Source organism: Gadus morhua, chromosome 2 (assembly GCF_902167405.1).
Source record: "Gadus morhua chromosome 2, gadMor3.0, whole genome shotgun sequence".
Classification (NCBI taxonomy): domain Eukaryota; kingdom Metazoa; phylum Chordata; class Actinopteri; order Gadiformes; family Gadidae; genus Gadus; species Gadus morhua.
In genome coordinates this window covers 7,153,725-7,174,032 of record NC_044049.1, presented here as the reverse complement: position 1 = coordinate 7,174,032, position 20,308 = coordinate 7,153,725, and the positions used below count along the sequence as shown (strand labels likewise).

The 20,308-nt window shown below is 45.2% G+C and overlaps 3 protein-coding genes across 15 annotated transcripts; 2 read left to right on the top strand and 1 right to left on the bottom strand.

The window, feature by feature from the left end:
* The first annotated feature begins 1,734 nt into the window (after window positions 1–1,734).
* On the top strand, window positions 1,735–14,519 carry epn3a (epsin 3a). Of its 8 annotated transcripts, none has more exons than XM_030337282.1 (11): window positions 1,735–2,041; window positions 4,106–4,912; window positions 8,243–8,361; window positions 10,312–10,389; window positions 10,909–11,052; window positions 11,802–11,885; window positions 12,101–12,230; window positions 12,519–12,680; window positions 12,894–12,956; window positions 13,050–13,289; window positions 13,396–14,519. In XM_030337282.1, exons 2-11 carry the CDS (start codon window positions 4,315–4,317, stop codon window positions 13,692–13,694), a joined length of 1,917 nt encoding a protein of 638 aa, XP_030193142.1. In that variant the 5' UTR covers window positions 1,735–2,041; window positions 4,106–4,314; the 3' UTR covers window positions 13,695–14,519. The 8 variants fall into 8 exon arrangements, with proteins under 8 accessions (XP_030193142.1, XP_030193158.1, XP_030193150.1 ...); XM_030337298.1 differs by having other exon boundaries at window positions 1,736–2,041; window positions 10,966–11,052; window positions 12,516–12,680; XM_030337290.1 differs by having other exon boundaries at window positions 1,736–2,041; window positions 12,516–12,680; window positions 12,897–12,956; window positions 13,053–13,289.
* Window positions 14,520–14,633: 114 nt separating this feature from the next.
* arl16 (ADP-ribosylation factor-like 16) lies at window positions 14,634–16,670 on the bottom strand. Of its 3 annotated transcripts, none has more exons than XM_030337370.1 (5): window positions 16,486–16,670; window positions 16,291–16,349; window positions 16,068–16,184; window positions 15,830–15,945; window positions 14,634–15,641 (listed from the first exon to the last, which is right to left on the bottom strand). In XM_030337370.1, the coding sequence occupies exons 1-5, from the start codon at window positions 16,544–16,546 to the stop codon at window positions 15,476–15,478; spliced, it is 519 nt and encodes a 172-aa protein (XP_030193230.1). In that variant the 5' UTR covers window positions 16,547–16,670; the 3' UTR covers window positions 14,634–15,475. The 3 variants fall into 3 exon arrangements, with proteins under 3 accessions (XP_030193230.1, XP_030193220.1, XP_030193237.1); XM_030337360.1 differs by having other exon boundaries at window positions 16,291–16,355; window positions 16,486–16,669; XM_030337377.1 differs by having other exon boundaries at window positions 16,291–16,347; window positions 16,472–16,668.
* Window positions 16,671–16,761: 91 nt separating this feature from the next.
* Window positions 16,762–19,288, top strand: fn3krp (fructosamine 3 kinase related protein). 4 transcript variants are annotated; one of them, XM_030337328.1, is made up of 6 exons: window positions 16,763–17,137; window positions 17,210–17,361; window positions 17,467–17,558; window positions 17,938–18,020; window positions 18,334–18,456; window positions 18,556–19,288. In XM_030337328.1, exons 1-6 carry the CDS (start codon window positions 16,943–16,945, stop codon window positions 18,892–18,894), a joined length of 984 nt encoding a protein of 327 aa, XP_030193188.1. In that variant the 5' UTR covers window positions 16,763–16,942; the 3' UTR covers window positions 18,895–19,288. The 4 variants fall into 4 exon arrangements, with proteins under 4 accessions (XP_030193203.1, XP_030193188.1, XP_030193210.1 ...); XM_030337332.1 differs by having other exon boundaries at window positions 16,765–17,083; XM_030337343.1 differs by lacking the exon at window positions 17,938–18,020 and having other exon boundaries at window positions 16,762–17,137; window positions 17,467–17,554.
* Window positions 19,289–20,308: the final 1,020 nt, after the last annotated feature.

Below are 20,308 nucleotides of genomic sequence, written 5' to 3'. Positions count from 1 at the left end.
TGTATTTGAAGGCGTCTGCTGACTGCCCAAACATAAACACACCACTGCAGTATGTTGGCGGAAGTCGACCCACACCGCTTCGACACGTCCGCAACCAACAAGGCAATCCGACAACAACAGCCAACAACCACCGACGGGTCTGACACACCGGCCCCATGTGGGTGTTCGTTGGCATTATTGGTGTTTGTTTGGGCAGTGTGCATGCATGGCACCTTAAATGGTGGTTATTAGTGAGAGAAGAACAGCTAGTAGCAGTTAAGATTACTCAATAATTTCCGATCATAACCAGTAGAGGTCAGCAAAGAAATAGCCTACAGATTACCCACGGTTAGGTGGGATAAGGTGCAGTATCCAATGCAAACTCACCTTTTCACTCCACTATGAATAAAATGCATTAATACATATAGTAAGAAAAACGTAAATGGTACATGCTATTGATTCTTATTCATTCTTATTGCTCTCTCTTATTTCACACACACACACACACACACACACACACACACACACACACACACACACACACACACACACACACACACACACACACACACACACACACACACACACACACACACACACACACACACACACACACACACACAGTAGGCTGATGTTTATGATCAGTCACCCCCACAAAGCCTCTTTGGGGTGAGAGAGAGAGAGAGAGAGAGAGAGAGAGAGAGAGAGAGAGAGAGAGAGAGAGAGAGAGAGAGAGAGAGAGAGAGAGAGAGAGAGAGAGAGAGAGAGAGAGAGAGAGAGAGAGAGAGAGAGAGAAAGAGAGAGAGAGAGAGAGAGAGAGAGAGAGAGAGAGAGAGAGAGAGTGCCATCAAAAATCAATAAAAGTAATACAATCATATGTAATCTCATGAGTCATTGTCAAAGTAGAAACACGGTTTGGCCATGCTTGCATTGAACAGGATGGCGTTTTTCCTTTTTCATGACTTCATTGTTTACTGCAAGCCTTTGTCAGTTCAAGGTGGAGCTGGTATTTCCTGAATATCCTGCTCACTCAGTCCTGAGCGGTTGAATCAAGCCATGTGACTATATACATTTCCTATGTGTAATCTTAAATAGTCCATTAACTTTATGGCAACCAATCCCCTAACCTTTAGTCGTTTTTGACAAGCAATGATTTGTATGTTTTATTTGATTTGGTGCCACAACAATAAAATAGGCGTGCCTCTTATATCGTTTAGGGTTTCAATGAATCATAGTGAGAAGATCATTCTCTGGGTACAGACACATTTATTGTGGGCTTGTATTATTCATAGCAATGTGACATTATCTGATTGTTTCCATTAGTGGGGATGAATAAGTAAAGAGAAGAGGCGGAGGAAAAGCCTTTTTGATGCTTTGGGAGACCCCTATTGGGGATTGCTCTCATTATCATTCAATAAGTTTGTCCAATGTGTTGGTGTAGGCCTACTTGCCATACTGACATACGTCTTTGAAAAAAGATAACTAGAAAGAAAACAAAAGTTACAATACATTCAAAACTGTGGGCCTACAGGAAGTAGCCGCACCAATAACATGTGTCTACGTATCTTCACACCGGCCTATCTCATCTTCACCAGTTCAACTATTTCCCTTCAACACACCTGCTTTAAAATCTAGAACGAAAGGGTTAAATCTGACTCTGCATCGAGCACCCGGCCATCCCTCGTCTACCTCCCTCTCTACCCCCCGCCTCCCCCCGTCCCATTTCCACTGTGTGGATTGGGGGGCGGTGAGGGTGAGGAGGAAGGGGGAGGGGGGGGGGAAGGGCAGTGCCTCTCTCTGCAACTCCGGCGCCAGTGTTATTTTTTATGGGATCAGACTTCAAAGTTTGATACATTGCGCTCGCTAAGAAAGAATAAGATACCGTGAGTTCATATAGTAAAGTTTGTTATACTTGGGTACTCGTTCGGCGTTTTTCCTACACGATCTGACTATACAATTTATAGTCATTTTTGACCGAAAGCCGCGAAGGATGTGGAAAGGAGGCGTTTCTTCCACCGACAGTGTTCCCTAGTTGGGAAAGCGTCGAGACGCAATGCTAAAGGTAAGGCAAATCGGAAATACTTTTTTGGTGATTCTGCATCCAATTCGATTGTTCGGCCATACTTACGTTTGAACTTGTCCTTAGGACAATAACAAATAAAAACAGCTGAGTCACGGATATACGCTTTTGTACCGCTCATGGCTCGCTCACCTCTGCGATCATCATCTGACGCAATGGGTAGGCTACGAGCGAGCTGGGACAGGGGCTACAATACATCCATGGGACAGGGGCTACTTGGGACAGGGGCTACATCCACGGGACACGGTCATACATGTTCATCAATGGTGGTGTAGCCTATTATTGAGGCGGTAGATTACAACGTCCAGTTGATTTAAACATTCCCACGATAACCTGCATACCCAAAAAGAGAACCGTATAACTATTGTTGCTGTAGTCAACCTACAGTGATCACTTTGACAATAAATGCCAGATAAAACAACATGGGTTGAAATAAAGGTCATGATCACATTGTTGTCATTGTTGTAGGCTTATTTGTATTTGTTTGAGGCTATATAGGCCTCGTCAGGGCGCCATGCACCGTCTACTGTTTCTTAAAGAATGTAGGCTAGTGTGCTTTTAGGCAAAGTGAGGAAGCAGTAGACGTCGCAAAAGCATAGGCTACAGCTTTATCCGCACACTTAATAATTGATAGCCCTAAGTGTGGGCGCTACAATAATGGCCGCAGCCATTGGCAAGGAATCTCTCCTGGGGCAGACTGTTATGTTACATGTTTATTTTTGTTTTTTATTAGGCAAAGGACAACTCTTTCTTTATTTCCCCAGCTCACATCTGCTGGGTTGATATTAGAAGTCCGATAGTTTGTCCATCAGGGGAATTCCAGTGATCTTTTTTATTTGCAAAACCACCCGTAGACTAATGTAGAGTTCTCACTTTCGAACTGGCTTTGAATGAGTTGACATTTGAGAAGGAGAGCTGGTCAGCCTAGCAGCCTATTTTATCAGCAACTTCTGCTTCAGCCTACACAGTAACTGTAGATAATATTACAGCACAGAATGCCAGCTGATATCATAAGAGATAGCAGATACCTTTGCTGGCTGTAATGCAGCATAGTGTGTGAAGTGTGCAGAATATGTCAGATATGTAAAATAGAAATGTAAACTATTCCTGTTTGGGACCTCATTTCTATTTCCCCAATAGAAAATGAAACGGAAACAATGACAATTGTTTTGACAAATTTGAAGGCCCCTCCCTACAAACTTCAGATCCCATGCTGTACTTTCCAAGGTCTGGCACTAAGCTACAAATGATAAGAAAGAAGATAACAGGTTTTCTGTCAGGGATTCTAAGTCCTGGAACAAGTCACTCATACCACAAGTCATATCTTGCAGTCAGTTCCCGGTTTTATGAGACAGAAAACCAAACGCAAGTTTTAATGGCTTGTCATCTATGTTTTCATTCATTTCAAGAACATTTTATTCACATGTGAAATGTTTGGATTGAAGGAATTCAATTTTAATAATCCATGAACCGCGTTGGTATTCGGTTGTAACAGTATATAAAGCATGGGTGCGTTTGAGGTAAACCGGGCTCTCACTTGGGACTTTTGTGAATTCCTGCAAATGCTTTTATGTCTTCCTGCTGCCGTTATGACGTAACCAGGTCAAAATGGGATGGGTGGCTCCCTTTTGTGATAACACTTTAAGAAAAATCAACAGTTTCCCTGTTGTACGCCTGCCTGCAATTCCAAAACACCTTGATTCTGAATAACACATTTTGCGCTTCAGTAAGAAAGAAAAGTATGTTGAAATAACACAAATAACTAACCCTGTGTAACATACACATGTTGTATTGCGATTGGCGAACCTTTGGTAATAAAAAACGGAGTCGATGAATGAATATGTGAGCGGCTTAACCTAATTGGAGATCCAGAATGTGCAGAATGTTCAACTCATGGGTCAGGGAGAAGTGAGACTGTAGCACCATTTAGTGTAGTCAGTGAGCGGTGAAAACGCAGCAGTACTATTTGTTGATCAGAGTTCAGTTTGCTCACAGGCCGCGATAAGCTCAAGTCTAAGTTGTGAATTCCTTTCCTGTTTCCAACAGGACCCTGCCCGTGAACTGCACTAAAACGACTCCAGAGGAGGGCAACTGCATTACGTTCCTCTAGCGGACTGGAGGGCTGATCATCCAAGTACACTTTTATTCCCCTTCTCCCTTGAACGACCGGGCACTTCGGCCTTCTGCATCCCGGTGCCTCAGCCTGCTTCTTTTTTTTTAAAGTTGAAACAGTCCAACGCCACCGACACGCCACCATGCAGACCTCCTCGCTCCGCCGGCAGGTGAAGAACATGGTCAACAACTACTCGGAGGCCGAGATCAAGGTACGAGAGGCCACTTCCAACGACCCCTGGGGACCGCCCAGCTCGCTCATGTCCGAGATCGCCGACCTCACCTTCAACGTGGTCGCCTTCACCGAGGTCATGGGCATGATATGGAAGCGGCTCAACGACCACGGGAAGAACTGGCGCCACGTCTACAAAGCCCTCACGCTGCTGGACTACCTGATCAAGACGGGCTCGGAGCGTGTGGCCCAGCAGTGCCGCGAGAACATTTTCACCGTCCAGACCCTGCGGGACTTCCAGTTCACGGACAGGGACGGCCGCGACCAAGGCGTCAACGTGCGGGAGAAGGCCAAGCAGCTGGTGACCCTCATCAGGGACGAGGAGAAGCTCAAGCAGGAGAGGAGCCAGGCCCTCAAGACCAAGGAGAGGATGGCCAAGGGCGCGGCCGCCCTGGGTTCCTCCTCCATGCCGCCGCCGTACCCCGGCCGACGCACCAGCCATCCCGGCATGGGAGCGGGGCACGCGGAGGAGTTCAGCCGGTCTAGAGGCTCCCCGTCCTCCTTCCACTGTGAGTCAAAGCGTTTCAGGGTGTGCTATATGTCCGATTTTTACCTAGATGTGATCTTGGACAGCCAACATTCATGCAGTTGCGTCCATAGCTAGCTTGCTTAAGGCCGTAATACCTCTGTCAGGTTAAGGAACCACTTACCCTTGCTCCATCTTAATTGTTTGAATTAAGTAAGTAAGTGTCGTTGTGATTCGTTGAGATATACACCTTGGTCAATCATTTGCTGAGCAGCTGACCTGTCATCGTCGTCCTTGTGCACCACAATATTGCCGGTTGAATATTTTGCCGGAACACATAACCTCAACCCAAGGGTAAACCTATTATAAATGGGTTATTATAAATCTGTCATTATAAATTGGTTTACCTTTAACTCATAAACCCATTTATAATATTTACTTGGTTACTTGTTAGCATTAAAATGAAAGGACAACCATATAAAGGGAGTTGCTACTGTCGTTTCAGCAGAAAAATCACAGCTTCCATTCTTATTATTGAGATTCATTATTAGAACAGTGTTTGTAGTTTCTTTATTCAAAGAGTTTGTTCAATTTCAGTCATTTGCCCTCGTAATCGGCAGCCATCAGCACTCTCCATTCCCCTGGTCATAGCCATGTCAGCTGGACTGGAAAAACAATGAAGGGGAGGCCCTGTTACATTTTCTACAAAGCATGTGTAACCAGGCCTAGTAGCCATGTGTAGTGGCTCGCAAAAAGTAACTGCTAGGGTGTGCTGCTAATATGAGATTTTAATAACCCCCTTCAACGCAAACAAAACCAAAAAAAGTATAACGTGACAATACAAACATACTGTATTCTGTGTTTTGGTTTGGCTAGTGATACCCGTGCTGGGGAAGCTTTTGGGGGATTTACCATGTTTACTACTAAACAGAAAATAGCAGAAATGCAGTTTTAGAACTGTGTCACTGCGGTTGAACGGGGACGAATTGTAAGACTTCTGACTGTCAACTACATTCCTAATGTTCACATCTTTTGTATATATCAAACCAACACCACCGGTTGGATACTTTCAAAAGATAGCTTATTAAGGCGGCTTTCTCCAAATTGCCTACCCAAATTGACACTAAACCTAATATAATAATAATCGAATAATCCCCTTCTAATAACCTATTTCCTGTGTTGATCCTCGAGCATTACTACTCCTGTCCTGACATCCTGATATGATAAAAAAATGCTGACTGATGAAACATAATTAATCTAATGGAAGTTAAAAGGCAAGGTAACATACATTAATGTATATCGAAGGCACATTTAGGCAAATACTGCTCATGATTGAAAGCTCTCATTATCTTGATTGGCAGGATTCCAAACAGGTCCATATAGCAGAAATGGCTTCACTTTAATAGGAACTAATGGCAGGGACAGAAATATTCTGTTGCTGCAGTTGGGTTGGATCTAACAGGTGCTAGTGTGTGTTCTGCGTGTGTGTATGCATGTATGTGGGCTAATATTTACATAACACGTTTTCTGCAGCGCCGCACAATACCACTTAGCACGTACTGGTGGCGATGGCGGAGACTTTAAAGAGCGACCCGTAATGACATCATTAGATACTTCAGCCCATCTGTCAGGTGGTGGACATTAGAAGGATGATAGGGGTTGTAGATGAATAGTGGAATGGCTGATTAGCTAGTCAGATGGGTTACAAGTCGGATGGGGTCGAGGTAGGGGGTGAATGCTAGGATGGTGTTACGGATGGTCCGATGCATAAGAGGTTGGCTGGATGCTGAGGTCGGGACAGATTAGGGTGGGGTTGAGGATGGTAGGGCTGGGCGATTAATTGAATTATGACCGCGGTTTCGATTTTAGCCTCAAACGATCACAAAACTAATATAATCTAGTTTTTTCGATTTCTTAAATGTTTTATATAAAGTGCTAGAACAGCTGGATACATATCTGTACATTATTTTAGATTTGAACATGTTCTTTTTGACCATTTATTGTATTTCTTGTAAGGCGAAATTTCAAAGTTCTCAGTTACCAAGTGTTTTTTGGGAGAGACATGCTGAATAAATACATCAATACTACAATACATCATGCTCAAAAATAATCGTTCAATATTGACCAAAATAATCGTGATTATGATTTTTTTCCATAATGGAGCAACCCTAGGTTGAGGTTAGATGGTGTTGAGGTTGGCTGGAATAGAGTTTGGGTGGTGTTTCGTTGGTGTTGATGCTGGGATGGATGGATGGATGTTGGCTGGTGTGTTGAGGTCGGGACAGACTGTTGGGTGGTGTTGAGGTCGGGACAGACTGTTGGGTGGTGTTGAGGTCTGGACAGACTGTTGGGTGGTGTTGAGGTCTGGACAGACTGTTGGGTGGTGTTGAGGTCGGGACAGACTGTTGGGTGGTGTTGAGGTTGGGACAGACTGTTGGGTGGTGTTGAGGTCGGGACTGACTGTTGGGTGGTGTTGAGGTCGGGACAGACTGTTGGGTGGTGTTGAGGTCGGGACAGACTGTTGGGTGGTGTTGAGGTCTGGACAGACTGTTGGGTGCTGTTGAGGTCTGGACAGACTGTTGGCTGGTGTTGAGGTTGGGATGGATTGGTGGATGTTGGCTGGGGTGTTGAGGTCGGGACAGAGGGTAGGGGGGTGTTTAGGTTGGACAGAGAGTCGGTCGGTCGGGGGGCTTACAGAACAGAGAAGGTGGAGGTCAGGATTGAGCATTCCAGCTAGGGTGGGCTTCGGAGGTAATTCTGCAGAAGTAATTGGGTTCAGGATCCAACCGGGCCGACGTGTGCCTTGGCGTCTCCTTTTAGCCCGACTGGCCCAGATCCAGGCTCTGCCATCTAGACTGGCAACCGCCCTCACGACCCACTTCCCCTCAGTAAAACCTGGATCTTTGATCTTTTGTGTCCTTGAGCCCCCCTCCACAAGAGTTGGGGTAATAACACGGGGGGGCCCCAGTGACCAACCTCCCCCCCATGCCCCTCTCACATCCCCTTTACCTCTCCCCTCCTACTTTACCACACCGACCGTGCGAACAGACACAGCATTGTTCCCAGTGTAGGCTGAGTCAGGGAGGCCGTGGCAAGCGATGCCAGCGGAGGCTCTGAAACAACAGGCAATGGAGCGGCGAATTAACATGCACGCCCAGCGTCGGCTCTTGTCTATTCCCATCTGAACCCTCTCACACAACGCCCGTCCCGAAAGCCACAACAACAAGGGACCCCGACCGTTCGCCGTCGTCGTTGTTGTGGTCGTTGTTTTCTAATGTGTGATGTGTCGATACATTCCCAAATGATTCTGTCGGAGACGTCCTCGTGTTTTGAACCAGCCCTTCCTCTGTCCCCCCCCCCCCCCCCCCCCCAGCCTCCTCTTCCTCGCCCCGCCTGACCACAGACATGGAGCAGGCCCGGCCACAGACCAGCGGGGAGGAGGAGCTCCAGCTGCAGCTGGCCCTGGCCATGAGCCGCGAGGAAAGCGAGAAGGTAACCTCTCGCTGGGATAAAAAGACACGCACGCACGCTCAAGCACGCTGACACTCACGCACACACAAACGACCGCACATTCACAAACACCCACACACGCACCCACACACTCACACTCACACTCACATATACACATACACATACACAAACACAAACACACACACACTCACTCTCACACTCACACTCACACTCACACTCACATACACACATACACATACACTCACACTCACACTCACTCTCACTCTCACTCTCTCACACTCACACTCACACTCACTCTCACTCTCACTCTCACTCTCTCACACTCACACTCACACTCTCACTCTCACTCTCTCACACTCACTCTCACTCTCACTCTCTCACACTCAGCCAGCGACAGAGCCGCATCAACGTCTGTGTAGAAAGGGGTGGGGTCGCAACGGGACGGGGGGACGGGGGGTTGGTGTTAATGTCTGATTATGGTTCCCCGTCGACGCAACGCAAGGGGTTTAAGGTCCCATTACGTCCTTGCGGACCCCCCTTGCGTCCACCGCGAGGGCCTGACGTGCGCCTCCCAAACAATTTTTACCATGCGTCGAGGCGTTTTCTAATGTGTGATGTGTCGATACATTCCTGTGATTGGGGCTGTGATTGGTCCGCTCACTAAAACCGACGCAGAACCAAAACAGGGTCACGACTGCGACAAAGCGTCTGAGGGGGGCCATTGCGTTGCGTCGACGTGGATCCATAACTAAGCCTTTACGTGTGAAACCCACCACCGGGGGGGGTTTATACATCTCTGAAGAACAAACCGGCTTGTTAGCAGATAACCTTACAGCAAGCAGATAGCGTGCTGTAGGATATCACACACCAAATAATGCAAAGCCAGCAAAATGACTGATCTTCTTTGCAGTCATATCGCAGGAACACTGTGTAAAAGGGGCCCTAGACACTCTCATACAGACACTCCGGCATAGACATACACACACACACACACATACATTTACACACAGAGACACACATGCCGCATTACAGTTACCATGACGCGACACGCAGGCACATGCTATGAGGAAACTCTGACCTGCATGTATTCATACTCCCCTCCATTTGCACACACCTATTTGCATACCCACAAGCAGGCACTTTGTCGCACACACACGCACGCACGCACGCACGCACGCACGCACGCACGCACGCGCACACACACACACACACACACACACACACACACACACACACACACACACACACACACACACACACACACACACACACACACACACGCGCATACGCACACACACCCAGCCCTTTGATCCTTCAGTACATACGCCTGGAAGAAAACACAGACTCCTGACTCAGCACAGCACACTGCGTAAGAATGCTGTAAACCCAGCCACCTCCCACCAGATGCTCCCACACTATCCTCTGTACATCATGATCATAATCACAGGTGATAATCCTGTCCTCTACCAAGGCCTGCGTTTCCCAGAACCTTTTTAGAAACAAAAAGGGTGAGATTCTTTCTCTCGAACGTGCTCGATGCTTAAGAGAGCTGAGCCGTCAGCGATCGGGCGATGCCGTGAAGTGCACTGGCTGGTGGACGTGCAGGAGACCAGACAGGATGTGGCGCATTGATCCACTCCCCTGCCGGGACCTGGTCCCCACCGCACCCTCGATGCCCTGCCCTTCATAGGAAGGGCAGGGCTGTTGCGTCCTCCCTGCTGAACCTTCTCGCCCTGCTCTCTGCATAGGAACCATTATGCAATCGATACAGGCATTTAATGGCTCTGTAATCAACGCAAGGCAGCTCGGACTAGCCTGAAACTGATCCACTGATAACATTTCAGCCCCCAATGAAAGCTTTTTAACCCCTCCTCCTCCTCCTCTTCCTAAAATAGTTGTTGCAGGCGTAGGCGTATTCCCCATTAAAAAGAAACCTCTGCTCCTTCCTCCGCCCAAACTTTGCCTCCCCAGCCCCCCCCTCCAGTGGATATCGATGAGCAGACGCAGCTACAGATCGCTATGAGCCTCAGCAAGGAGGAGGCCAAGAAGGTACTGATGCTCCGGCCGAAGGAGCACCACCCCACCTCCATTCATCCCCCCCCTCTCTCACTTGCCTTGCCTCCATCACTCTGCCCTGCCATTCCCACGTGGCCTCCCATCCATGCTACTAAAACTCTGGAGGTGTCCGTCGCCGCTTCCCTCACAGAAACCCGGGGCATGTGCTACTAACGTCACTTTTCTCCAGGTGTCACCATCTCTGGCCCGCCTTCGTCGTTCGACAGCATTGTTTCATTTAACTCGGGCCCATTTGATACCCATTGGATGAGAGCCCGTTCTACCACTAACCAATAATGCACCCATTCTTCTGTTGTTGTTGTTGTTGCTGAGTTACTCTGAAGCTCCAGCCTCAGAAACTCTTCTGAGCCCTTGTGTGTGGTTGCGGTGCTTTAAACCCCCACACCTCATTTCTTGATTGTTTGGGTGAAAAAACACCTGTAGAACTGCCCGCATGCAATGCTATACAATGCCTGTATGCAAATTTGAAAGCGCTTATTGTATTTCTCTTAGTCAATTGACTTGACTGATGGCAATCCTCTTCCGCGCCGATCAATACCCTCCACACAGCCGGCCCCCCGGCCCCCTGCTGGGGATATGGACGATGACACACAGCTTCAGATCGCCCTGAACCTGAGCAAGGAGGTGCACCAGCAGGTAAACCCTAAGGCTCCTCTTACGGGCTCCGCCCTCTTTCTCCTTTTCCCCCTTCTCCTTGTGAACCCCTTTGATGGACCGGCGTATCAGATAGATAGGAGACTCTGAGTGAGCCCGCGGGACGTCCCGAGCACTTCAAATGCAAAAGTAACACTGGTCTCTTATCGAGCATACATGTATGTGTATGTGAATGGACTTCATTTACTCATTTTTCGTGTTTCGTGCTTTAAATGCTGATTTATCTAATGAGTTATCTCAACGAAACCAATGACATCATGGTCATTAAAGGGATATTTTCAACAAGCCATGTGTTCTGGTTACATAGCAATATTACAGAGTATTTAAAAAGGTAACAAAAGGGAGAGTGTGGGAAGCCATGATTGTGGAACTACAATGTGTAACGAAAACAGTAGAGATACAGCAAACAGAAGTAGTCAGCTTTAATGTAGCTCAGACCCGCTAATTATGTCAGGTCATTTCAGCAGTTAATTGTGTGTAAAATGTATAACGGGAGAATAGTAAACATAAATAGAAAACTTCTGTGATTGGTTTGTTCTTTCGACCCTTCGGCCAGGGAGAACCCAGCACACAGCTTTTTACCACACATGCAGTACTATATTGTGTTATTTTGTTATTTAAATCGGTGACTGAGCTTCCACTGATTCATAAATATGGATAGGACAATGTGTGACTTAGCCTGAAGCCCCCCATCATACTAACCACCATCCATGTGTCTGATTTCCCATTAGGAGAAGCGCAGTCGCCAGGGAGACGAGTCATTGCTCCAGAAAGCTCTCGAGGAGAGCAAGCGGGAAATGGAATCCAAAGGCGGGGTAAGAGGCGCCGACTCTACCCTATTTCACCAGAATCAATCAAAGCTATTTTGTGTTTATTAGCTTTTTCCATGAGCCATTAGAGACTTATTACGTGATCCACAGCGCATTTCAAATCCGTACTATAGCCATACTCATAAAAGCCCATCATAAAAGTATCATGAGTCTAAACAAATCTTATAAAAAAAAACACGTTTTTGTGTTCTTGTGTCTAGACTGCCTTCATGGATCTTGTGGATGTTTTCGCCGTGCCGCCAGATGTGTCCCATAGCACCAATCCCTGGGGGGACGTTCAGCCCCAGGGGGCCACCCGCCTGACCGGTAGAGACCCCTGGGACTCACTGGGTGAGCCGCGCGTTAGCGGAGCCATGTCCGACCCCTATTGACTTTACCCTAGCAACACAATGCTCTCCCCCCACTAGATATTCCCATTGACATTGATACTCCCACTAGGCCTTCTTGTTTTAGCTGCTCTGCCCCCACAAATTAAAAAAAACACACATGCAATGGAAAAAGTACGCTGAACTGCCTCACATTGTAACCGAAGAAAAAATGGTATGCGGATATGAACACAATGGAAGAATAGATGTGATCCAGTGTAAATAAACCCCATTTTTTTGGTGTTTCCAGAAGACAGCGCAAGGGGAGAGGCCCCCTGGCTGGCACCCCCTGCCTCCAGCAGCCCCGCCCCGCCCTGGGAACGAAGCCAGTCCCCTGCCGACCACTGGGATAGCCCAAGGAACGCCTCCAACCTAAATACCCCGGGCCAAGCATGGACCTCCCCAGCTCACACAGGTCAGAAGTGTTGCCATGCGACCCGTTTTAAGACACAGCACTCTTACAGTTTCCTGCCAGGATTAATTACGTAATCTTGAATCTGAATCTTGTTTCTCAATAAAAGAAGAATTTGGCTGTGCCTAGATAATAAACCGCGCTAATTACAATTTGGGATGTAGATTGGCCTTTTGGTTGATTTGTGGCTGCCTCTGCCTTCCTTTTCTATGCCAGCAGAGAGAACAGCAGATCCTGCTATAGCCAAGGCCCCTTCTCCCCGAGCCTGGAGCCCTTCAGGTAGGGAAGACTTGGCTCCGCCGTGGTTTCACATTTCCGGAAGGGGAAGAAACTTAATGAAGTTTCCCTCAACTCTGTCTCTGTTTCCCTCAGTAGATGGCGATCTGTTCGATGAGGCCATGGACGGAGGCCAGATGAACATGAACGGACGAGGGGGGGGCAGTCCCGAGCTGTTTGACCTGTCCCGCCTGGAGGAGAGCCTGGCGGCTCCGAGTCCTAGAAACTGTCGAACCCCCGAGGCTTTCCTGGGTCCCACTGCAGCCTCCTTGGTCAACCTGGACGCCCTCATCCCTGCCAACCCCCCGGCCAAAGCCATGAACCCCTTTCTATCCAGTAGGTGGTTCCATAATAGCCAAGCGTTGATCCCTAACCCTGAAGAGTGCCTCGTAATCTTGATCCAATGAAAACGTTGTTGCCTGTTTTTGTTTCTTTTACCTAGGTGTGAGTTCCCCTTCACCCAACAATCCCTTCCAAGCGGAACAGCCCAAACTAACTCTGAACCAAATGGGTTCGAGTTCCAACTCTCCCGTGCCCTTCGCCAGCTCACTCCCCTACAGCGCCTCTTTGCCCCTGCCTGCGAGCCACCAGGCGGCCAGCCTCCCCACCTCTCTAACCCATCCCAGCCAGGCTGGGGCCCTGGATATTGCAGGGGCCCTCCCCCAGCCCCTGCTGCCCCTCTTATCCGCCAGCGTTCTGGGGTCACAGTCAGAGCAGCACAGTCAAAACCCTTTTCTATGAGGACCAACCGACCGACCGTCACCACAACAACAAGTCCTAAAAGAAGGATAACGTTTTTGATCTCGGAAAAAACACCGACTGAATGCCCAAAGGCTGTGCTGGGTTTCCCAGCTCTCAAAAAGGAAAATAGTTACCCTTGTGAACCCTTTTGTTTCCTCTTTGCCAATATCTTCAGTATAATAATATAACTCTTAAGTCCCTTGCCTTTTAGTATAATCTATTATGTTAAGGTTGTTTCTTCTCTTGATAAACCAAGGGGAGGTTACTCTTGACTGACAGATAAATCAGTGTTTTAACAAAATCATATTAGAACATGAATACTAATACTAATGTACATTATGTATATTACGTAGAAACCTACACTGAATCACAACTTTGTGAAATGTTGGTGGAACTTGGCAATTGACATACAAGCTCACTGTATTGTATGATGGTTGTAGTACTATCCAGCACTGATCATCTGCCAGATATGCCTGCTTTAATTTCATTGTGCATAATTTGAATTGAAAACAAAGGAGAGCTGCTTTAACGTTTCTTGAGTCTTGGTCAGGGAAGATATTAGAAGATGGGTGAATGTTACAGCACCTGCCATCACAACCAGCTAGTAACACAGTTTGTCGTTTATGTACTTCAATTTCAACATTAACTTCGATGGAGCTGGTGTTGGTCAAGATGCTTTTGGTAAATCATAATACGAGAGTGAGTTACCATGGATTCACACAATGGGATGGAATTTGGGAAAGGACCGTTTTAATGTGATGACTCACTGTTCATTCCTTGACAACAATTGATATCAAATATAAGGGTATGATTACCACCTTGTAATTAGTCGTTTTATTTTGCTGCTTCTTATTTGTTCATTTTGCACTCACCGCCATGTTTTGGTTGTGCCAAGTACATTACGCCCCCTGGTGGAGACAGCTTCAGCGACTTTATCAGTCCCCTTCAACCCATTTTATTGAAACGTTGATTTCACAAGTCATCAGTTTTGCTAAACTGTAGGATAGATATAGGAATCAGCTAGGTACTTTATAGATAATAGAATATTAATTATTATTTTACACTAGTACACATTATTGTTTTTGGTATGCATTAGGCTGAGGGGTAGCATTCATATCAACAAAACCGACAAAATTTACATAATTATATACGAAAAATGAATGTAATAAACTAGTAACAATCATACAGAAAGGAGCTTATCGTATTCAATTGCGTAACCATAACTCGATTCTTAACTCCACCTCCCTTTACTACCATTATTAATAAATCCCATGTCGGCAAATGTATTATATTGTGTAGTATATTGTTGTGTTATATATCTTAGGCAGTAAAGCTCAAAATACAGCTCAGCATCGATAGCTCAGTTATTTATAACAAAGAACGATGGAAAGTATACACACATTAAACAACAGTTATGATTTAAAGACTACTTAAGTTATCTTTGAACAGATAAAGAGCTGTTTAACAATATGAAAAAATAAATAATTTGATCATTTGTTTCTGATACACAAAAAAATGGTATGTATGAATGAATGCTTGATACAGAAAAGAGTATCATCATATTGTTAATTTTCTGTTTCACAGCCTCCCATTTAAACAAAAACAATATGTGAGGAATAATCTCATTTTTATCTGTCATTTCTTGTGTGTCAATGTGCGAAATTATTCTTTGTGGGGGGGTTGATCAATTCCTCTGGAAGAACGAGCACCAGTTACATCAGTTCCTGTCTCCATAACAGCTGTTTGTCAATTATGATGGATTTAAATAATGCCTGATGAGGTCATTTTGATGTGTTTGAGTCCAGCCAGCTGAGCACCTCTTTCAGTCCTTGTCCAGAGCGGGCGCTGACCTCCAGTGTCGTTACGGGCTGAGGGGCAGATGCAATGATGTCATCCATTCTGAACAGTGACTTCATTTCGACTAGACCCATAGTACAAGGTAAGTCCCTGGGGGGGGGGGGGGGGGGGGGGGGGGGGAATAAAAGGGACACCGTCAACTTTAACATCCATCAGGTTGCAAAGGCATATATTTGATATTTCAATATAGACATCAGTCCTAACTTTATTTATTTTTATTATAGTGATGATGGTCAATCTGTTACATGTAGTGTTCATGCACATGGTGGCATGGTCACCTTTTGTTGAAAATAACCAGTACGGAGGCAGCATGTAGAGGCTCCGCAGAAAGAACCGACAACAGCTGGATACAGGATGCTGATATCTGGAATATGTTGGCGGAGTCCACCATGAACTACAGGACAAGGCACAACAATTCCTGTCAATTAATCTTCTTACTTTTTTTTAACCTCAGATAGGTAACTGTCAATTTGGTAATAATTTTCCAAAAAGAAGCAAAGTAGAAGGAAACATAACTATAACACTGGAGCAGTCAGTGAAGTAACTGGACCAGATGGGGCCCATGCAGCCTCCCAGCTCTCTCACTGTAACCTTTTTTCTCTTCAGCGTCAAATCTGTGAGATTGGTGCCGACCTGTGGCGAGATACAGGATGACAGATACAACAGGACGACAAATGCCGTGACTCCCCATGTGTCAAGTAAAAGACGACAAGAAAAACATCACGGCTGAATTACTCACAGTCGGCAGAGTAACGGGTGGTTCTCCCATTTCACTCGATCCATCGCGTAAAGTGAACTGTAGATGTAACGGGTTAGGAATAACAACAAGACCTGACCTAACGTTGGGGTAGACGGGTCGGAAATGTACACAAACGAGTCACGCACATTATGTAGTTCGCTTGTTATACCGTAAGACTGACCAATTAAAGGATATTTTGGAGACGTTTCACCAGCAGCGTTTTTCCAACACCAGTCGCTCCAAGAAGCAGACACATTTCCACATTCCCCCCCAATAAGTGCTTTAATTTGCAATGGGATTCGGAATAACAGTCATGCTAATGTGATAGCATACATCCATGGCGCACACGATAAACAGCCTCGTCTGTTGCCGTGGTAATATCCATATCCACGTGATTTTACGCTCAGGCTGTGATAGGGTAAGATTTACGTCAATCACTCAAATGCTACTTCTAATTGGTTACTTCTGTTGACCAAAGCTAAACCGGAATAAAAATAACTGTGACTAATGTAGGCCCATCATATTTACTGAGGATAAGTTGAAATATCCTCATAGATATTCTATTCGAGAGGAACTTTTTAGGTTTTCATCAGTGATAGGACAGAAACGTGGAATATCTATCCAGCCGATCAGTATTTATATTCGACTTGCCATGGAGGCTATGTTGAAGAAGGAGCTTGGAACCTCAATGCTGAAGTATACTGGATACTCTGGAGGGGGCTGTATCAGCGAAGGCCAGAGTTATGATACTGATAATGGCAGAGTTTTTGTGAAGATAAATCACAAGAGTCAGGTTCTTAATTTTGTTTTTGTATGCATCACATGCACAAATGCTATCACAATAAAGGTAAAAGTCTAATGCTATTGTACTTCTGCTATCTAATTAACTTATGCTAACTGTCTTTTTTTTTTTATCAAGGCGAAACGGATGTTTGATGGGGAAATGGCAAGTCTGGATGCTATTTTACAAACAGAAACCATTAAAGTCCCGAAGCCTGTGAAAGTCATTGAGCTGGACACAGGGGGATCTGCGTTTGTCATGGAACACCTGGACATGAAAGGTTTGACAAAGTGAGAGGCATGTTGTGAACGTATTGCACCATTGAAAAATCAATGTAACATTATTTTATTAATTGGATTTTGGTCTCAATGTACACACTGCTGTCTGTCCAAAAGGTACTCCACACAGCTTGGAGAGAAATTGGCAAATCTGCACCTTCACAACAAGAGAAGTCTGGATAAGCAAATGAGAGAACAACAAACCGTAGGTAATTACTAATGAATTTTATTTTTAGGATTTTATTTAGAAGCCTTCAGCAGATCCTAAAAACAACATACACATGAGTGTGGGCTCAGCTTAAATGGTAGTTTTGGACAACATAACGACTGCATGAGTGGACTGCAAAGGTAAACCTTGAGCCAAGGGCTAATAGGTGCTTCTGTGACTACCCTGAAGGTCAACATCAAGGACTCTAACTGGTGCCACGGCTTTAGTGAGCTGGCGGAGGGAAATTATTTAAGTGTTACTGCTTTGGCTGGTTGAACAGCAGGCTTGCTCTGCTGCTGCATTTAAAATGTTCTTTTTTAGACTTTTGTTATCTAGCTGTCCTATATAGATTATTAATTAGTCTCTCTGGTTGTTCCCAGGAAAAGGAGCAGGGCTTTCTGAAATGCCTCTCGTTGAAAAATATGGGTTCCATGTCGCTACTTGCTGTGGTTACCTTCCACAGGTAAATTATGGTAAAGAGGACCCTGTTCACAAAGACAAATTGGGCTGTTTCCTGGCTTCCAGATTCGGCCGAGGTCACCTTTGATGGCAGAGCATAGGTCCGCCTGCAAGTGATGCACGATGCGGTTGCTCGGAATCCAAAATAAACCAATTTTTCTCTGAGTGCAGACATAATGGGCCATTTTCACATAATTATGTCCTAATGTAACTCATAGTGACAACGTGAATCATCATCGTTTAGCTGTGTCCCATAAATGTTATATCTTATATCTCATCTGCAGGGAGACTACACTTATCAGGTGATTATTTTGCAGGAAAACGAGTGGCAGGATGACTGGGTGACGTTCTACTCCAGACACAGACTACAGCATCAACTAAACATGGTGGAAAAGTCTTGTGGTGACAGAGAAGCAAGGGAACTATGGTCCCATCTACAAGTATACGTTCATAATTTTTCTTAACGTAATTTTTTTTAATTATTGAGCTGTTCCTCTGACGTTAAGCTTTTCTGTTTACTTCCTGCACTGACGATAAAGTTGAAGATCCCGCAGCTGTTTACTGAAGTGGAGGTTGTGCCCGCCCTCCTCCATGGAGACCTATGGGGAGGCAACGTGGCCCAGACCACAGAGGGACCAGTCATATTCGACCCCGCCTCCTTCTACGGCCACTCTGAGTACGAGCTGGGCATCATGGCGATGTTTGGTGGTTTCAGCAGCTCGTTCTACGCCGCATACCATGAGAACGTTCCAAAGGCGCCTGGCTTTACGCAGAGAAACCAGCTATACCAACTTTTTCACAACCTCAATCACTGGAACCACTTTGGCGGTGGCTACAAGAGCTCTTCGCTCCGAATCATGAAGGACCTTGTGAAGTGAAGGCTCCTCTGGGGCATTAAAGTAATAGCTTGTGTGTAACAAAGAAATAAAGTACAAATGTGGAAGATTTCAACCAGCTCAAAGCTTTAAATAACCTGGACATATCTGTACTAAATGCTGTTCAATAGCTATTTCGATAATTGGGTCAATAAAAGCTCATACTTTAAAACTATTAAATTTAATTCCTGCTGAAAATGTGGTAAGTGCTGTAGTGCAAAGTGAGGTTAAACATTTGTTTAGTAAAGCCACATACTTTAAGACATAAAGAAATGTTAAATGGCTTAAATCAAGTGAAGGGATTTTAAACAGTTCAAAAGTCTGAATGGAGTAAACATGCAAACAGTTCATTAAATGTAAAATGGTTGGAAACAAATAAAGTGAAGCGTTAAACAAATAGCTAATGTGATAAAATGTTATAAAATCATTTTAGATAAAATATAGAAAAGCTGATCTGTTCTGATATTATTTGAAGTGTGTGTGTGTGTTAGTAACTTGGAAAAGTATGTTATTGACCTTTTTCCTTCACGTAGTTGTTCGAAATAAGCAAACAAAAGGATTCATACCCTTGGACTCCGTGGAGTCTTAGCTTTCATGTGACACTTTGTTTATGTAGATAGGATGACGTAACATTTTTCGTTTTCAAGGATTTTTGTTAGCATTTACCAGAATGTTAGAATGAATCAGTTAGATTGAACGAATCTTTAAGACGAACGAACCAAACTGGTTCCTCTCTCTCATTCGTCTCATTCGTTCTCAGAATCGACTCCTCCCAGACCCACTAGTCGCTGACTCGCTGACAGTTCGCTCACTCACTTTGTGAGTGGTGAAGAGGGACCGACTGAGACGTCACAACTCAGAGAGCCAGCTAATCGTATGCTGTGAGTAAGCGGGTCAACAACGTTTTGTATCGAAACATTAACGCCAAATAGGCGTTAATGTCCTTCATCATTGACGGCGTCGGCGACACATACCTCTCTACCAAAGAGTGTGTGATCGTCTACAGCCGCATTTTGCGCAAAGGGAGACCGGTCAACATTTTAATTGTTTTAATACTTTAAGCACAAAAAAAGTTTTATTTTGCTTAATGGTTTAGTTCGAAATGTTCAATTTCAGCTCAGTGAAGCACTTTAAACACCTTGTTTTTCTTTTTATTTATAATTGTGCTTCAAATAAAGACACGCATTTCTCTACACCTTATTCTTGTTTAAAAATCATTCACATTATATGAAAGTTATGAACAGAGATATAAAGGTGACCTCATGGCGTCTGGAGCCCTGTGAAGTATTGATAAATGTAATGCATTCGTTAGCCCACCCACCCAAAATCACCACCAGCCGTCACTGAGTATAACAGTATTATAATGAATGAACATATAATATTTACTTGGACTGTTAAATCTTTACAAAATTCAAAG

Excerpts from the sequence above, each read along its gene's own strand:
- fn3krp (XM_030337328.1), top strand. The coding sequence starts at position 16,943 with ATGGAGGCTATGTTGAAGAAGGAGCTTGGAACCTCAATGCTGAAGTAT. Across the intron at positions 17,138-17,209 it reads CAAATGCTATCACAATAAAG|GCGAAACGGATGTTTGATGG; the intron begins GTAAAAGTCTAA and ends TTTTTTATCAAG. Across the intron at positions 18,021-18,333 it reads GCTGTGGTTACCTTCCACAG|GAAAACGAGTGGCAGGATGA; the intron begins GTAAATTATGGT and ends ATTATTTTGCAG.
- epn3a (XM_030337256.1), top strand. The coding sequence starts at position 4,315 with ATGCAGACCTCCTCGCTCCGCCGGCAGGTGAAGAACATGGTCAACAAC. Across the intron at positions 10,390-10,908 it reads GCAAGGAGGAGGCCAAGAAG|TCAATTGACTTGACTGATGG; the intron begins GTACTGATGCTC and ends TATTTCTCTTAG. Across the intron at positions 13,290-13,395 it reads CATGAACCCCTTTCTATCCA|GTGTGAGTTCCCCTTCACCC; the intron begins GTAGGTGGTTCC and ends TCTTTTACCTAG.
- arl16 (XM_030337360.1), bottom strand. The coding sequence starts at position 16,546 with ATGTGTCTGCTTCTTGGAGCGACTGGTGTTGGAAAAACGCTGCTGGTG. Across the intron at positions 15,946-16,067 it reads CTGACTGCTCCAGTGTTATA|TTCATGGTGGACTCCGCCAA; the intron begins GTTATGTTTCCT and ends CTTGTCCTGTAG. Across the intron at positions 15,642-15,829 it reads CTGGTTATTTTCAACAAAAG|GGACTTACCTTGTACTATGG; the intron begins GTGACCATGCCA and ends CCCCCCCCCCAG.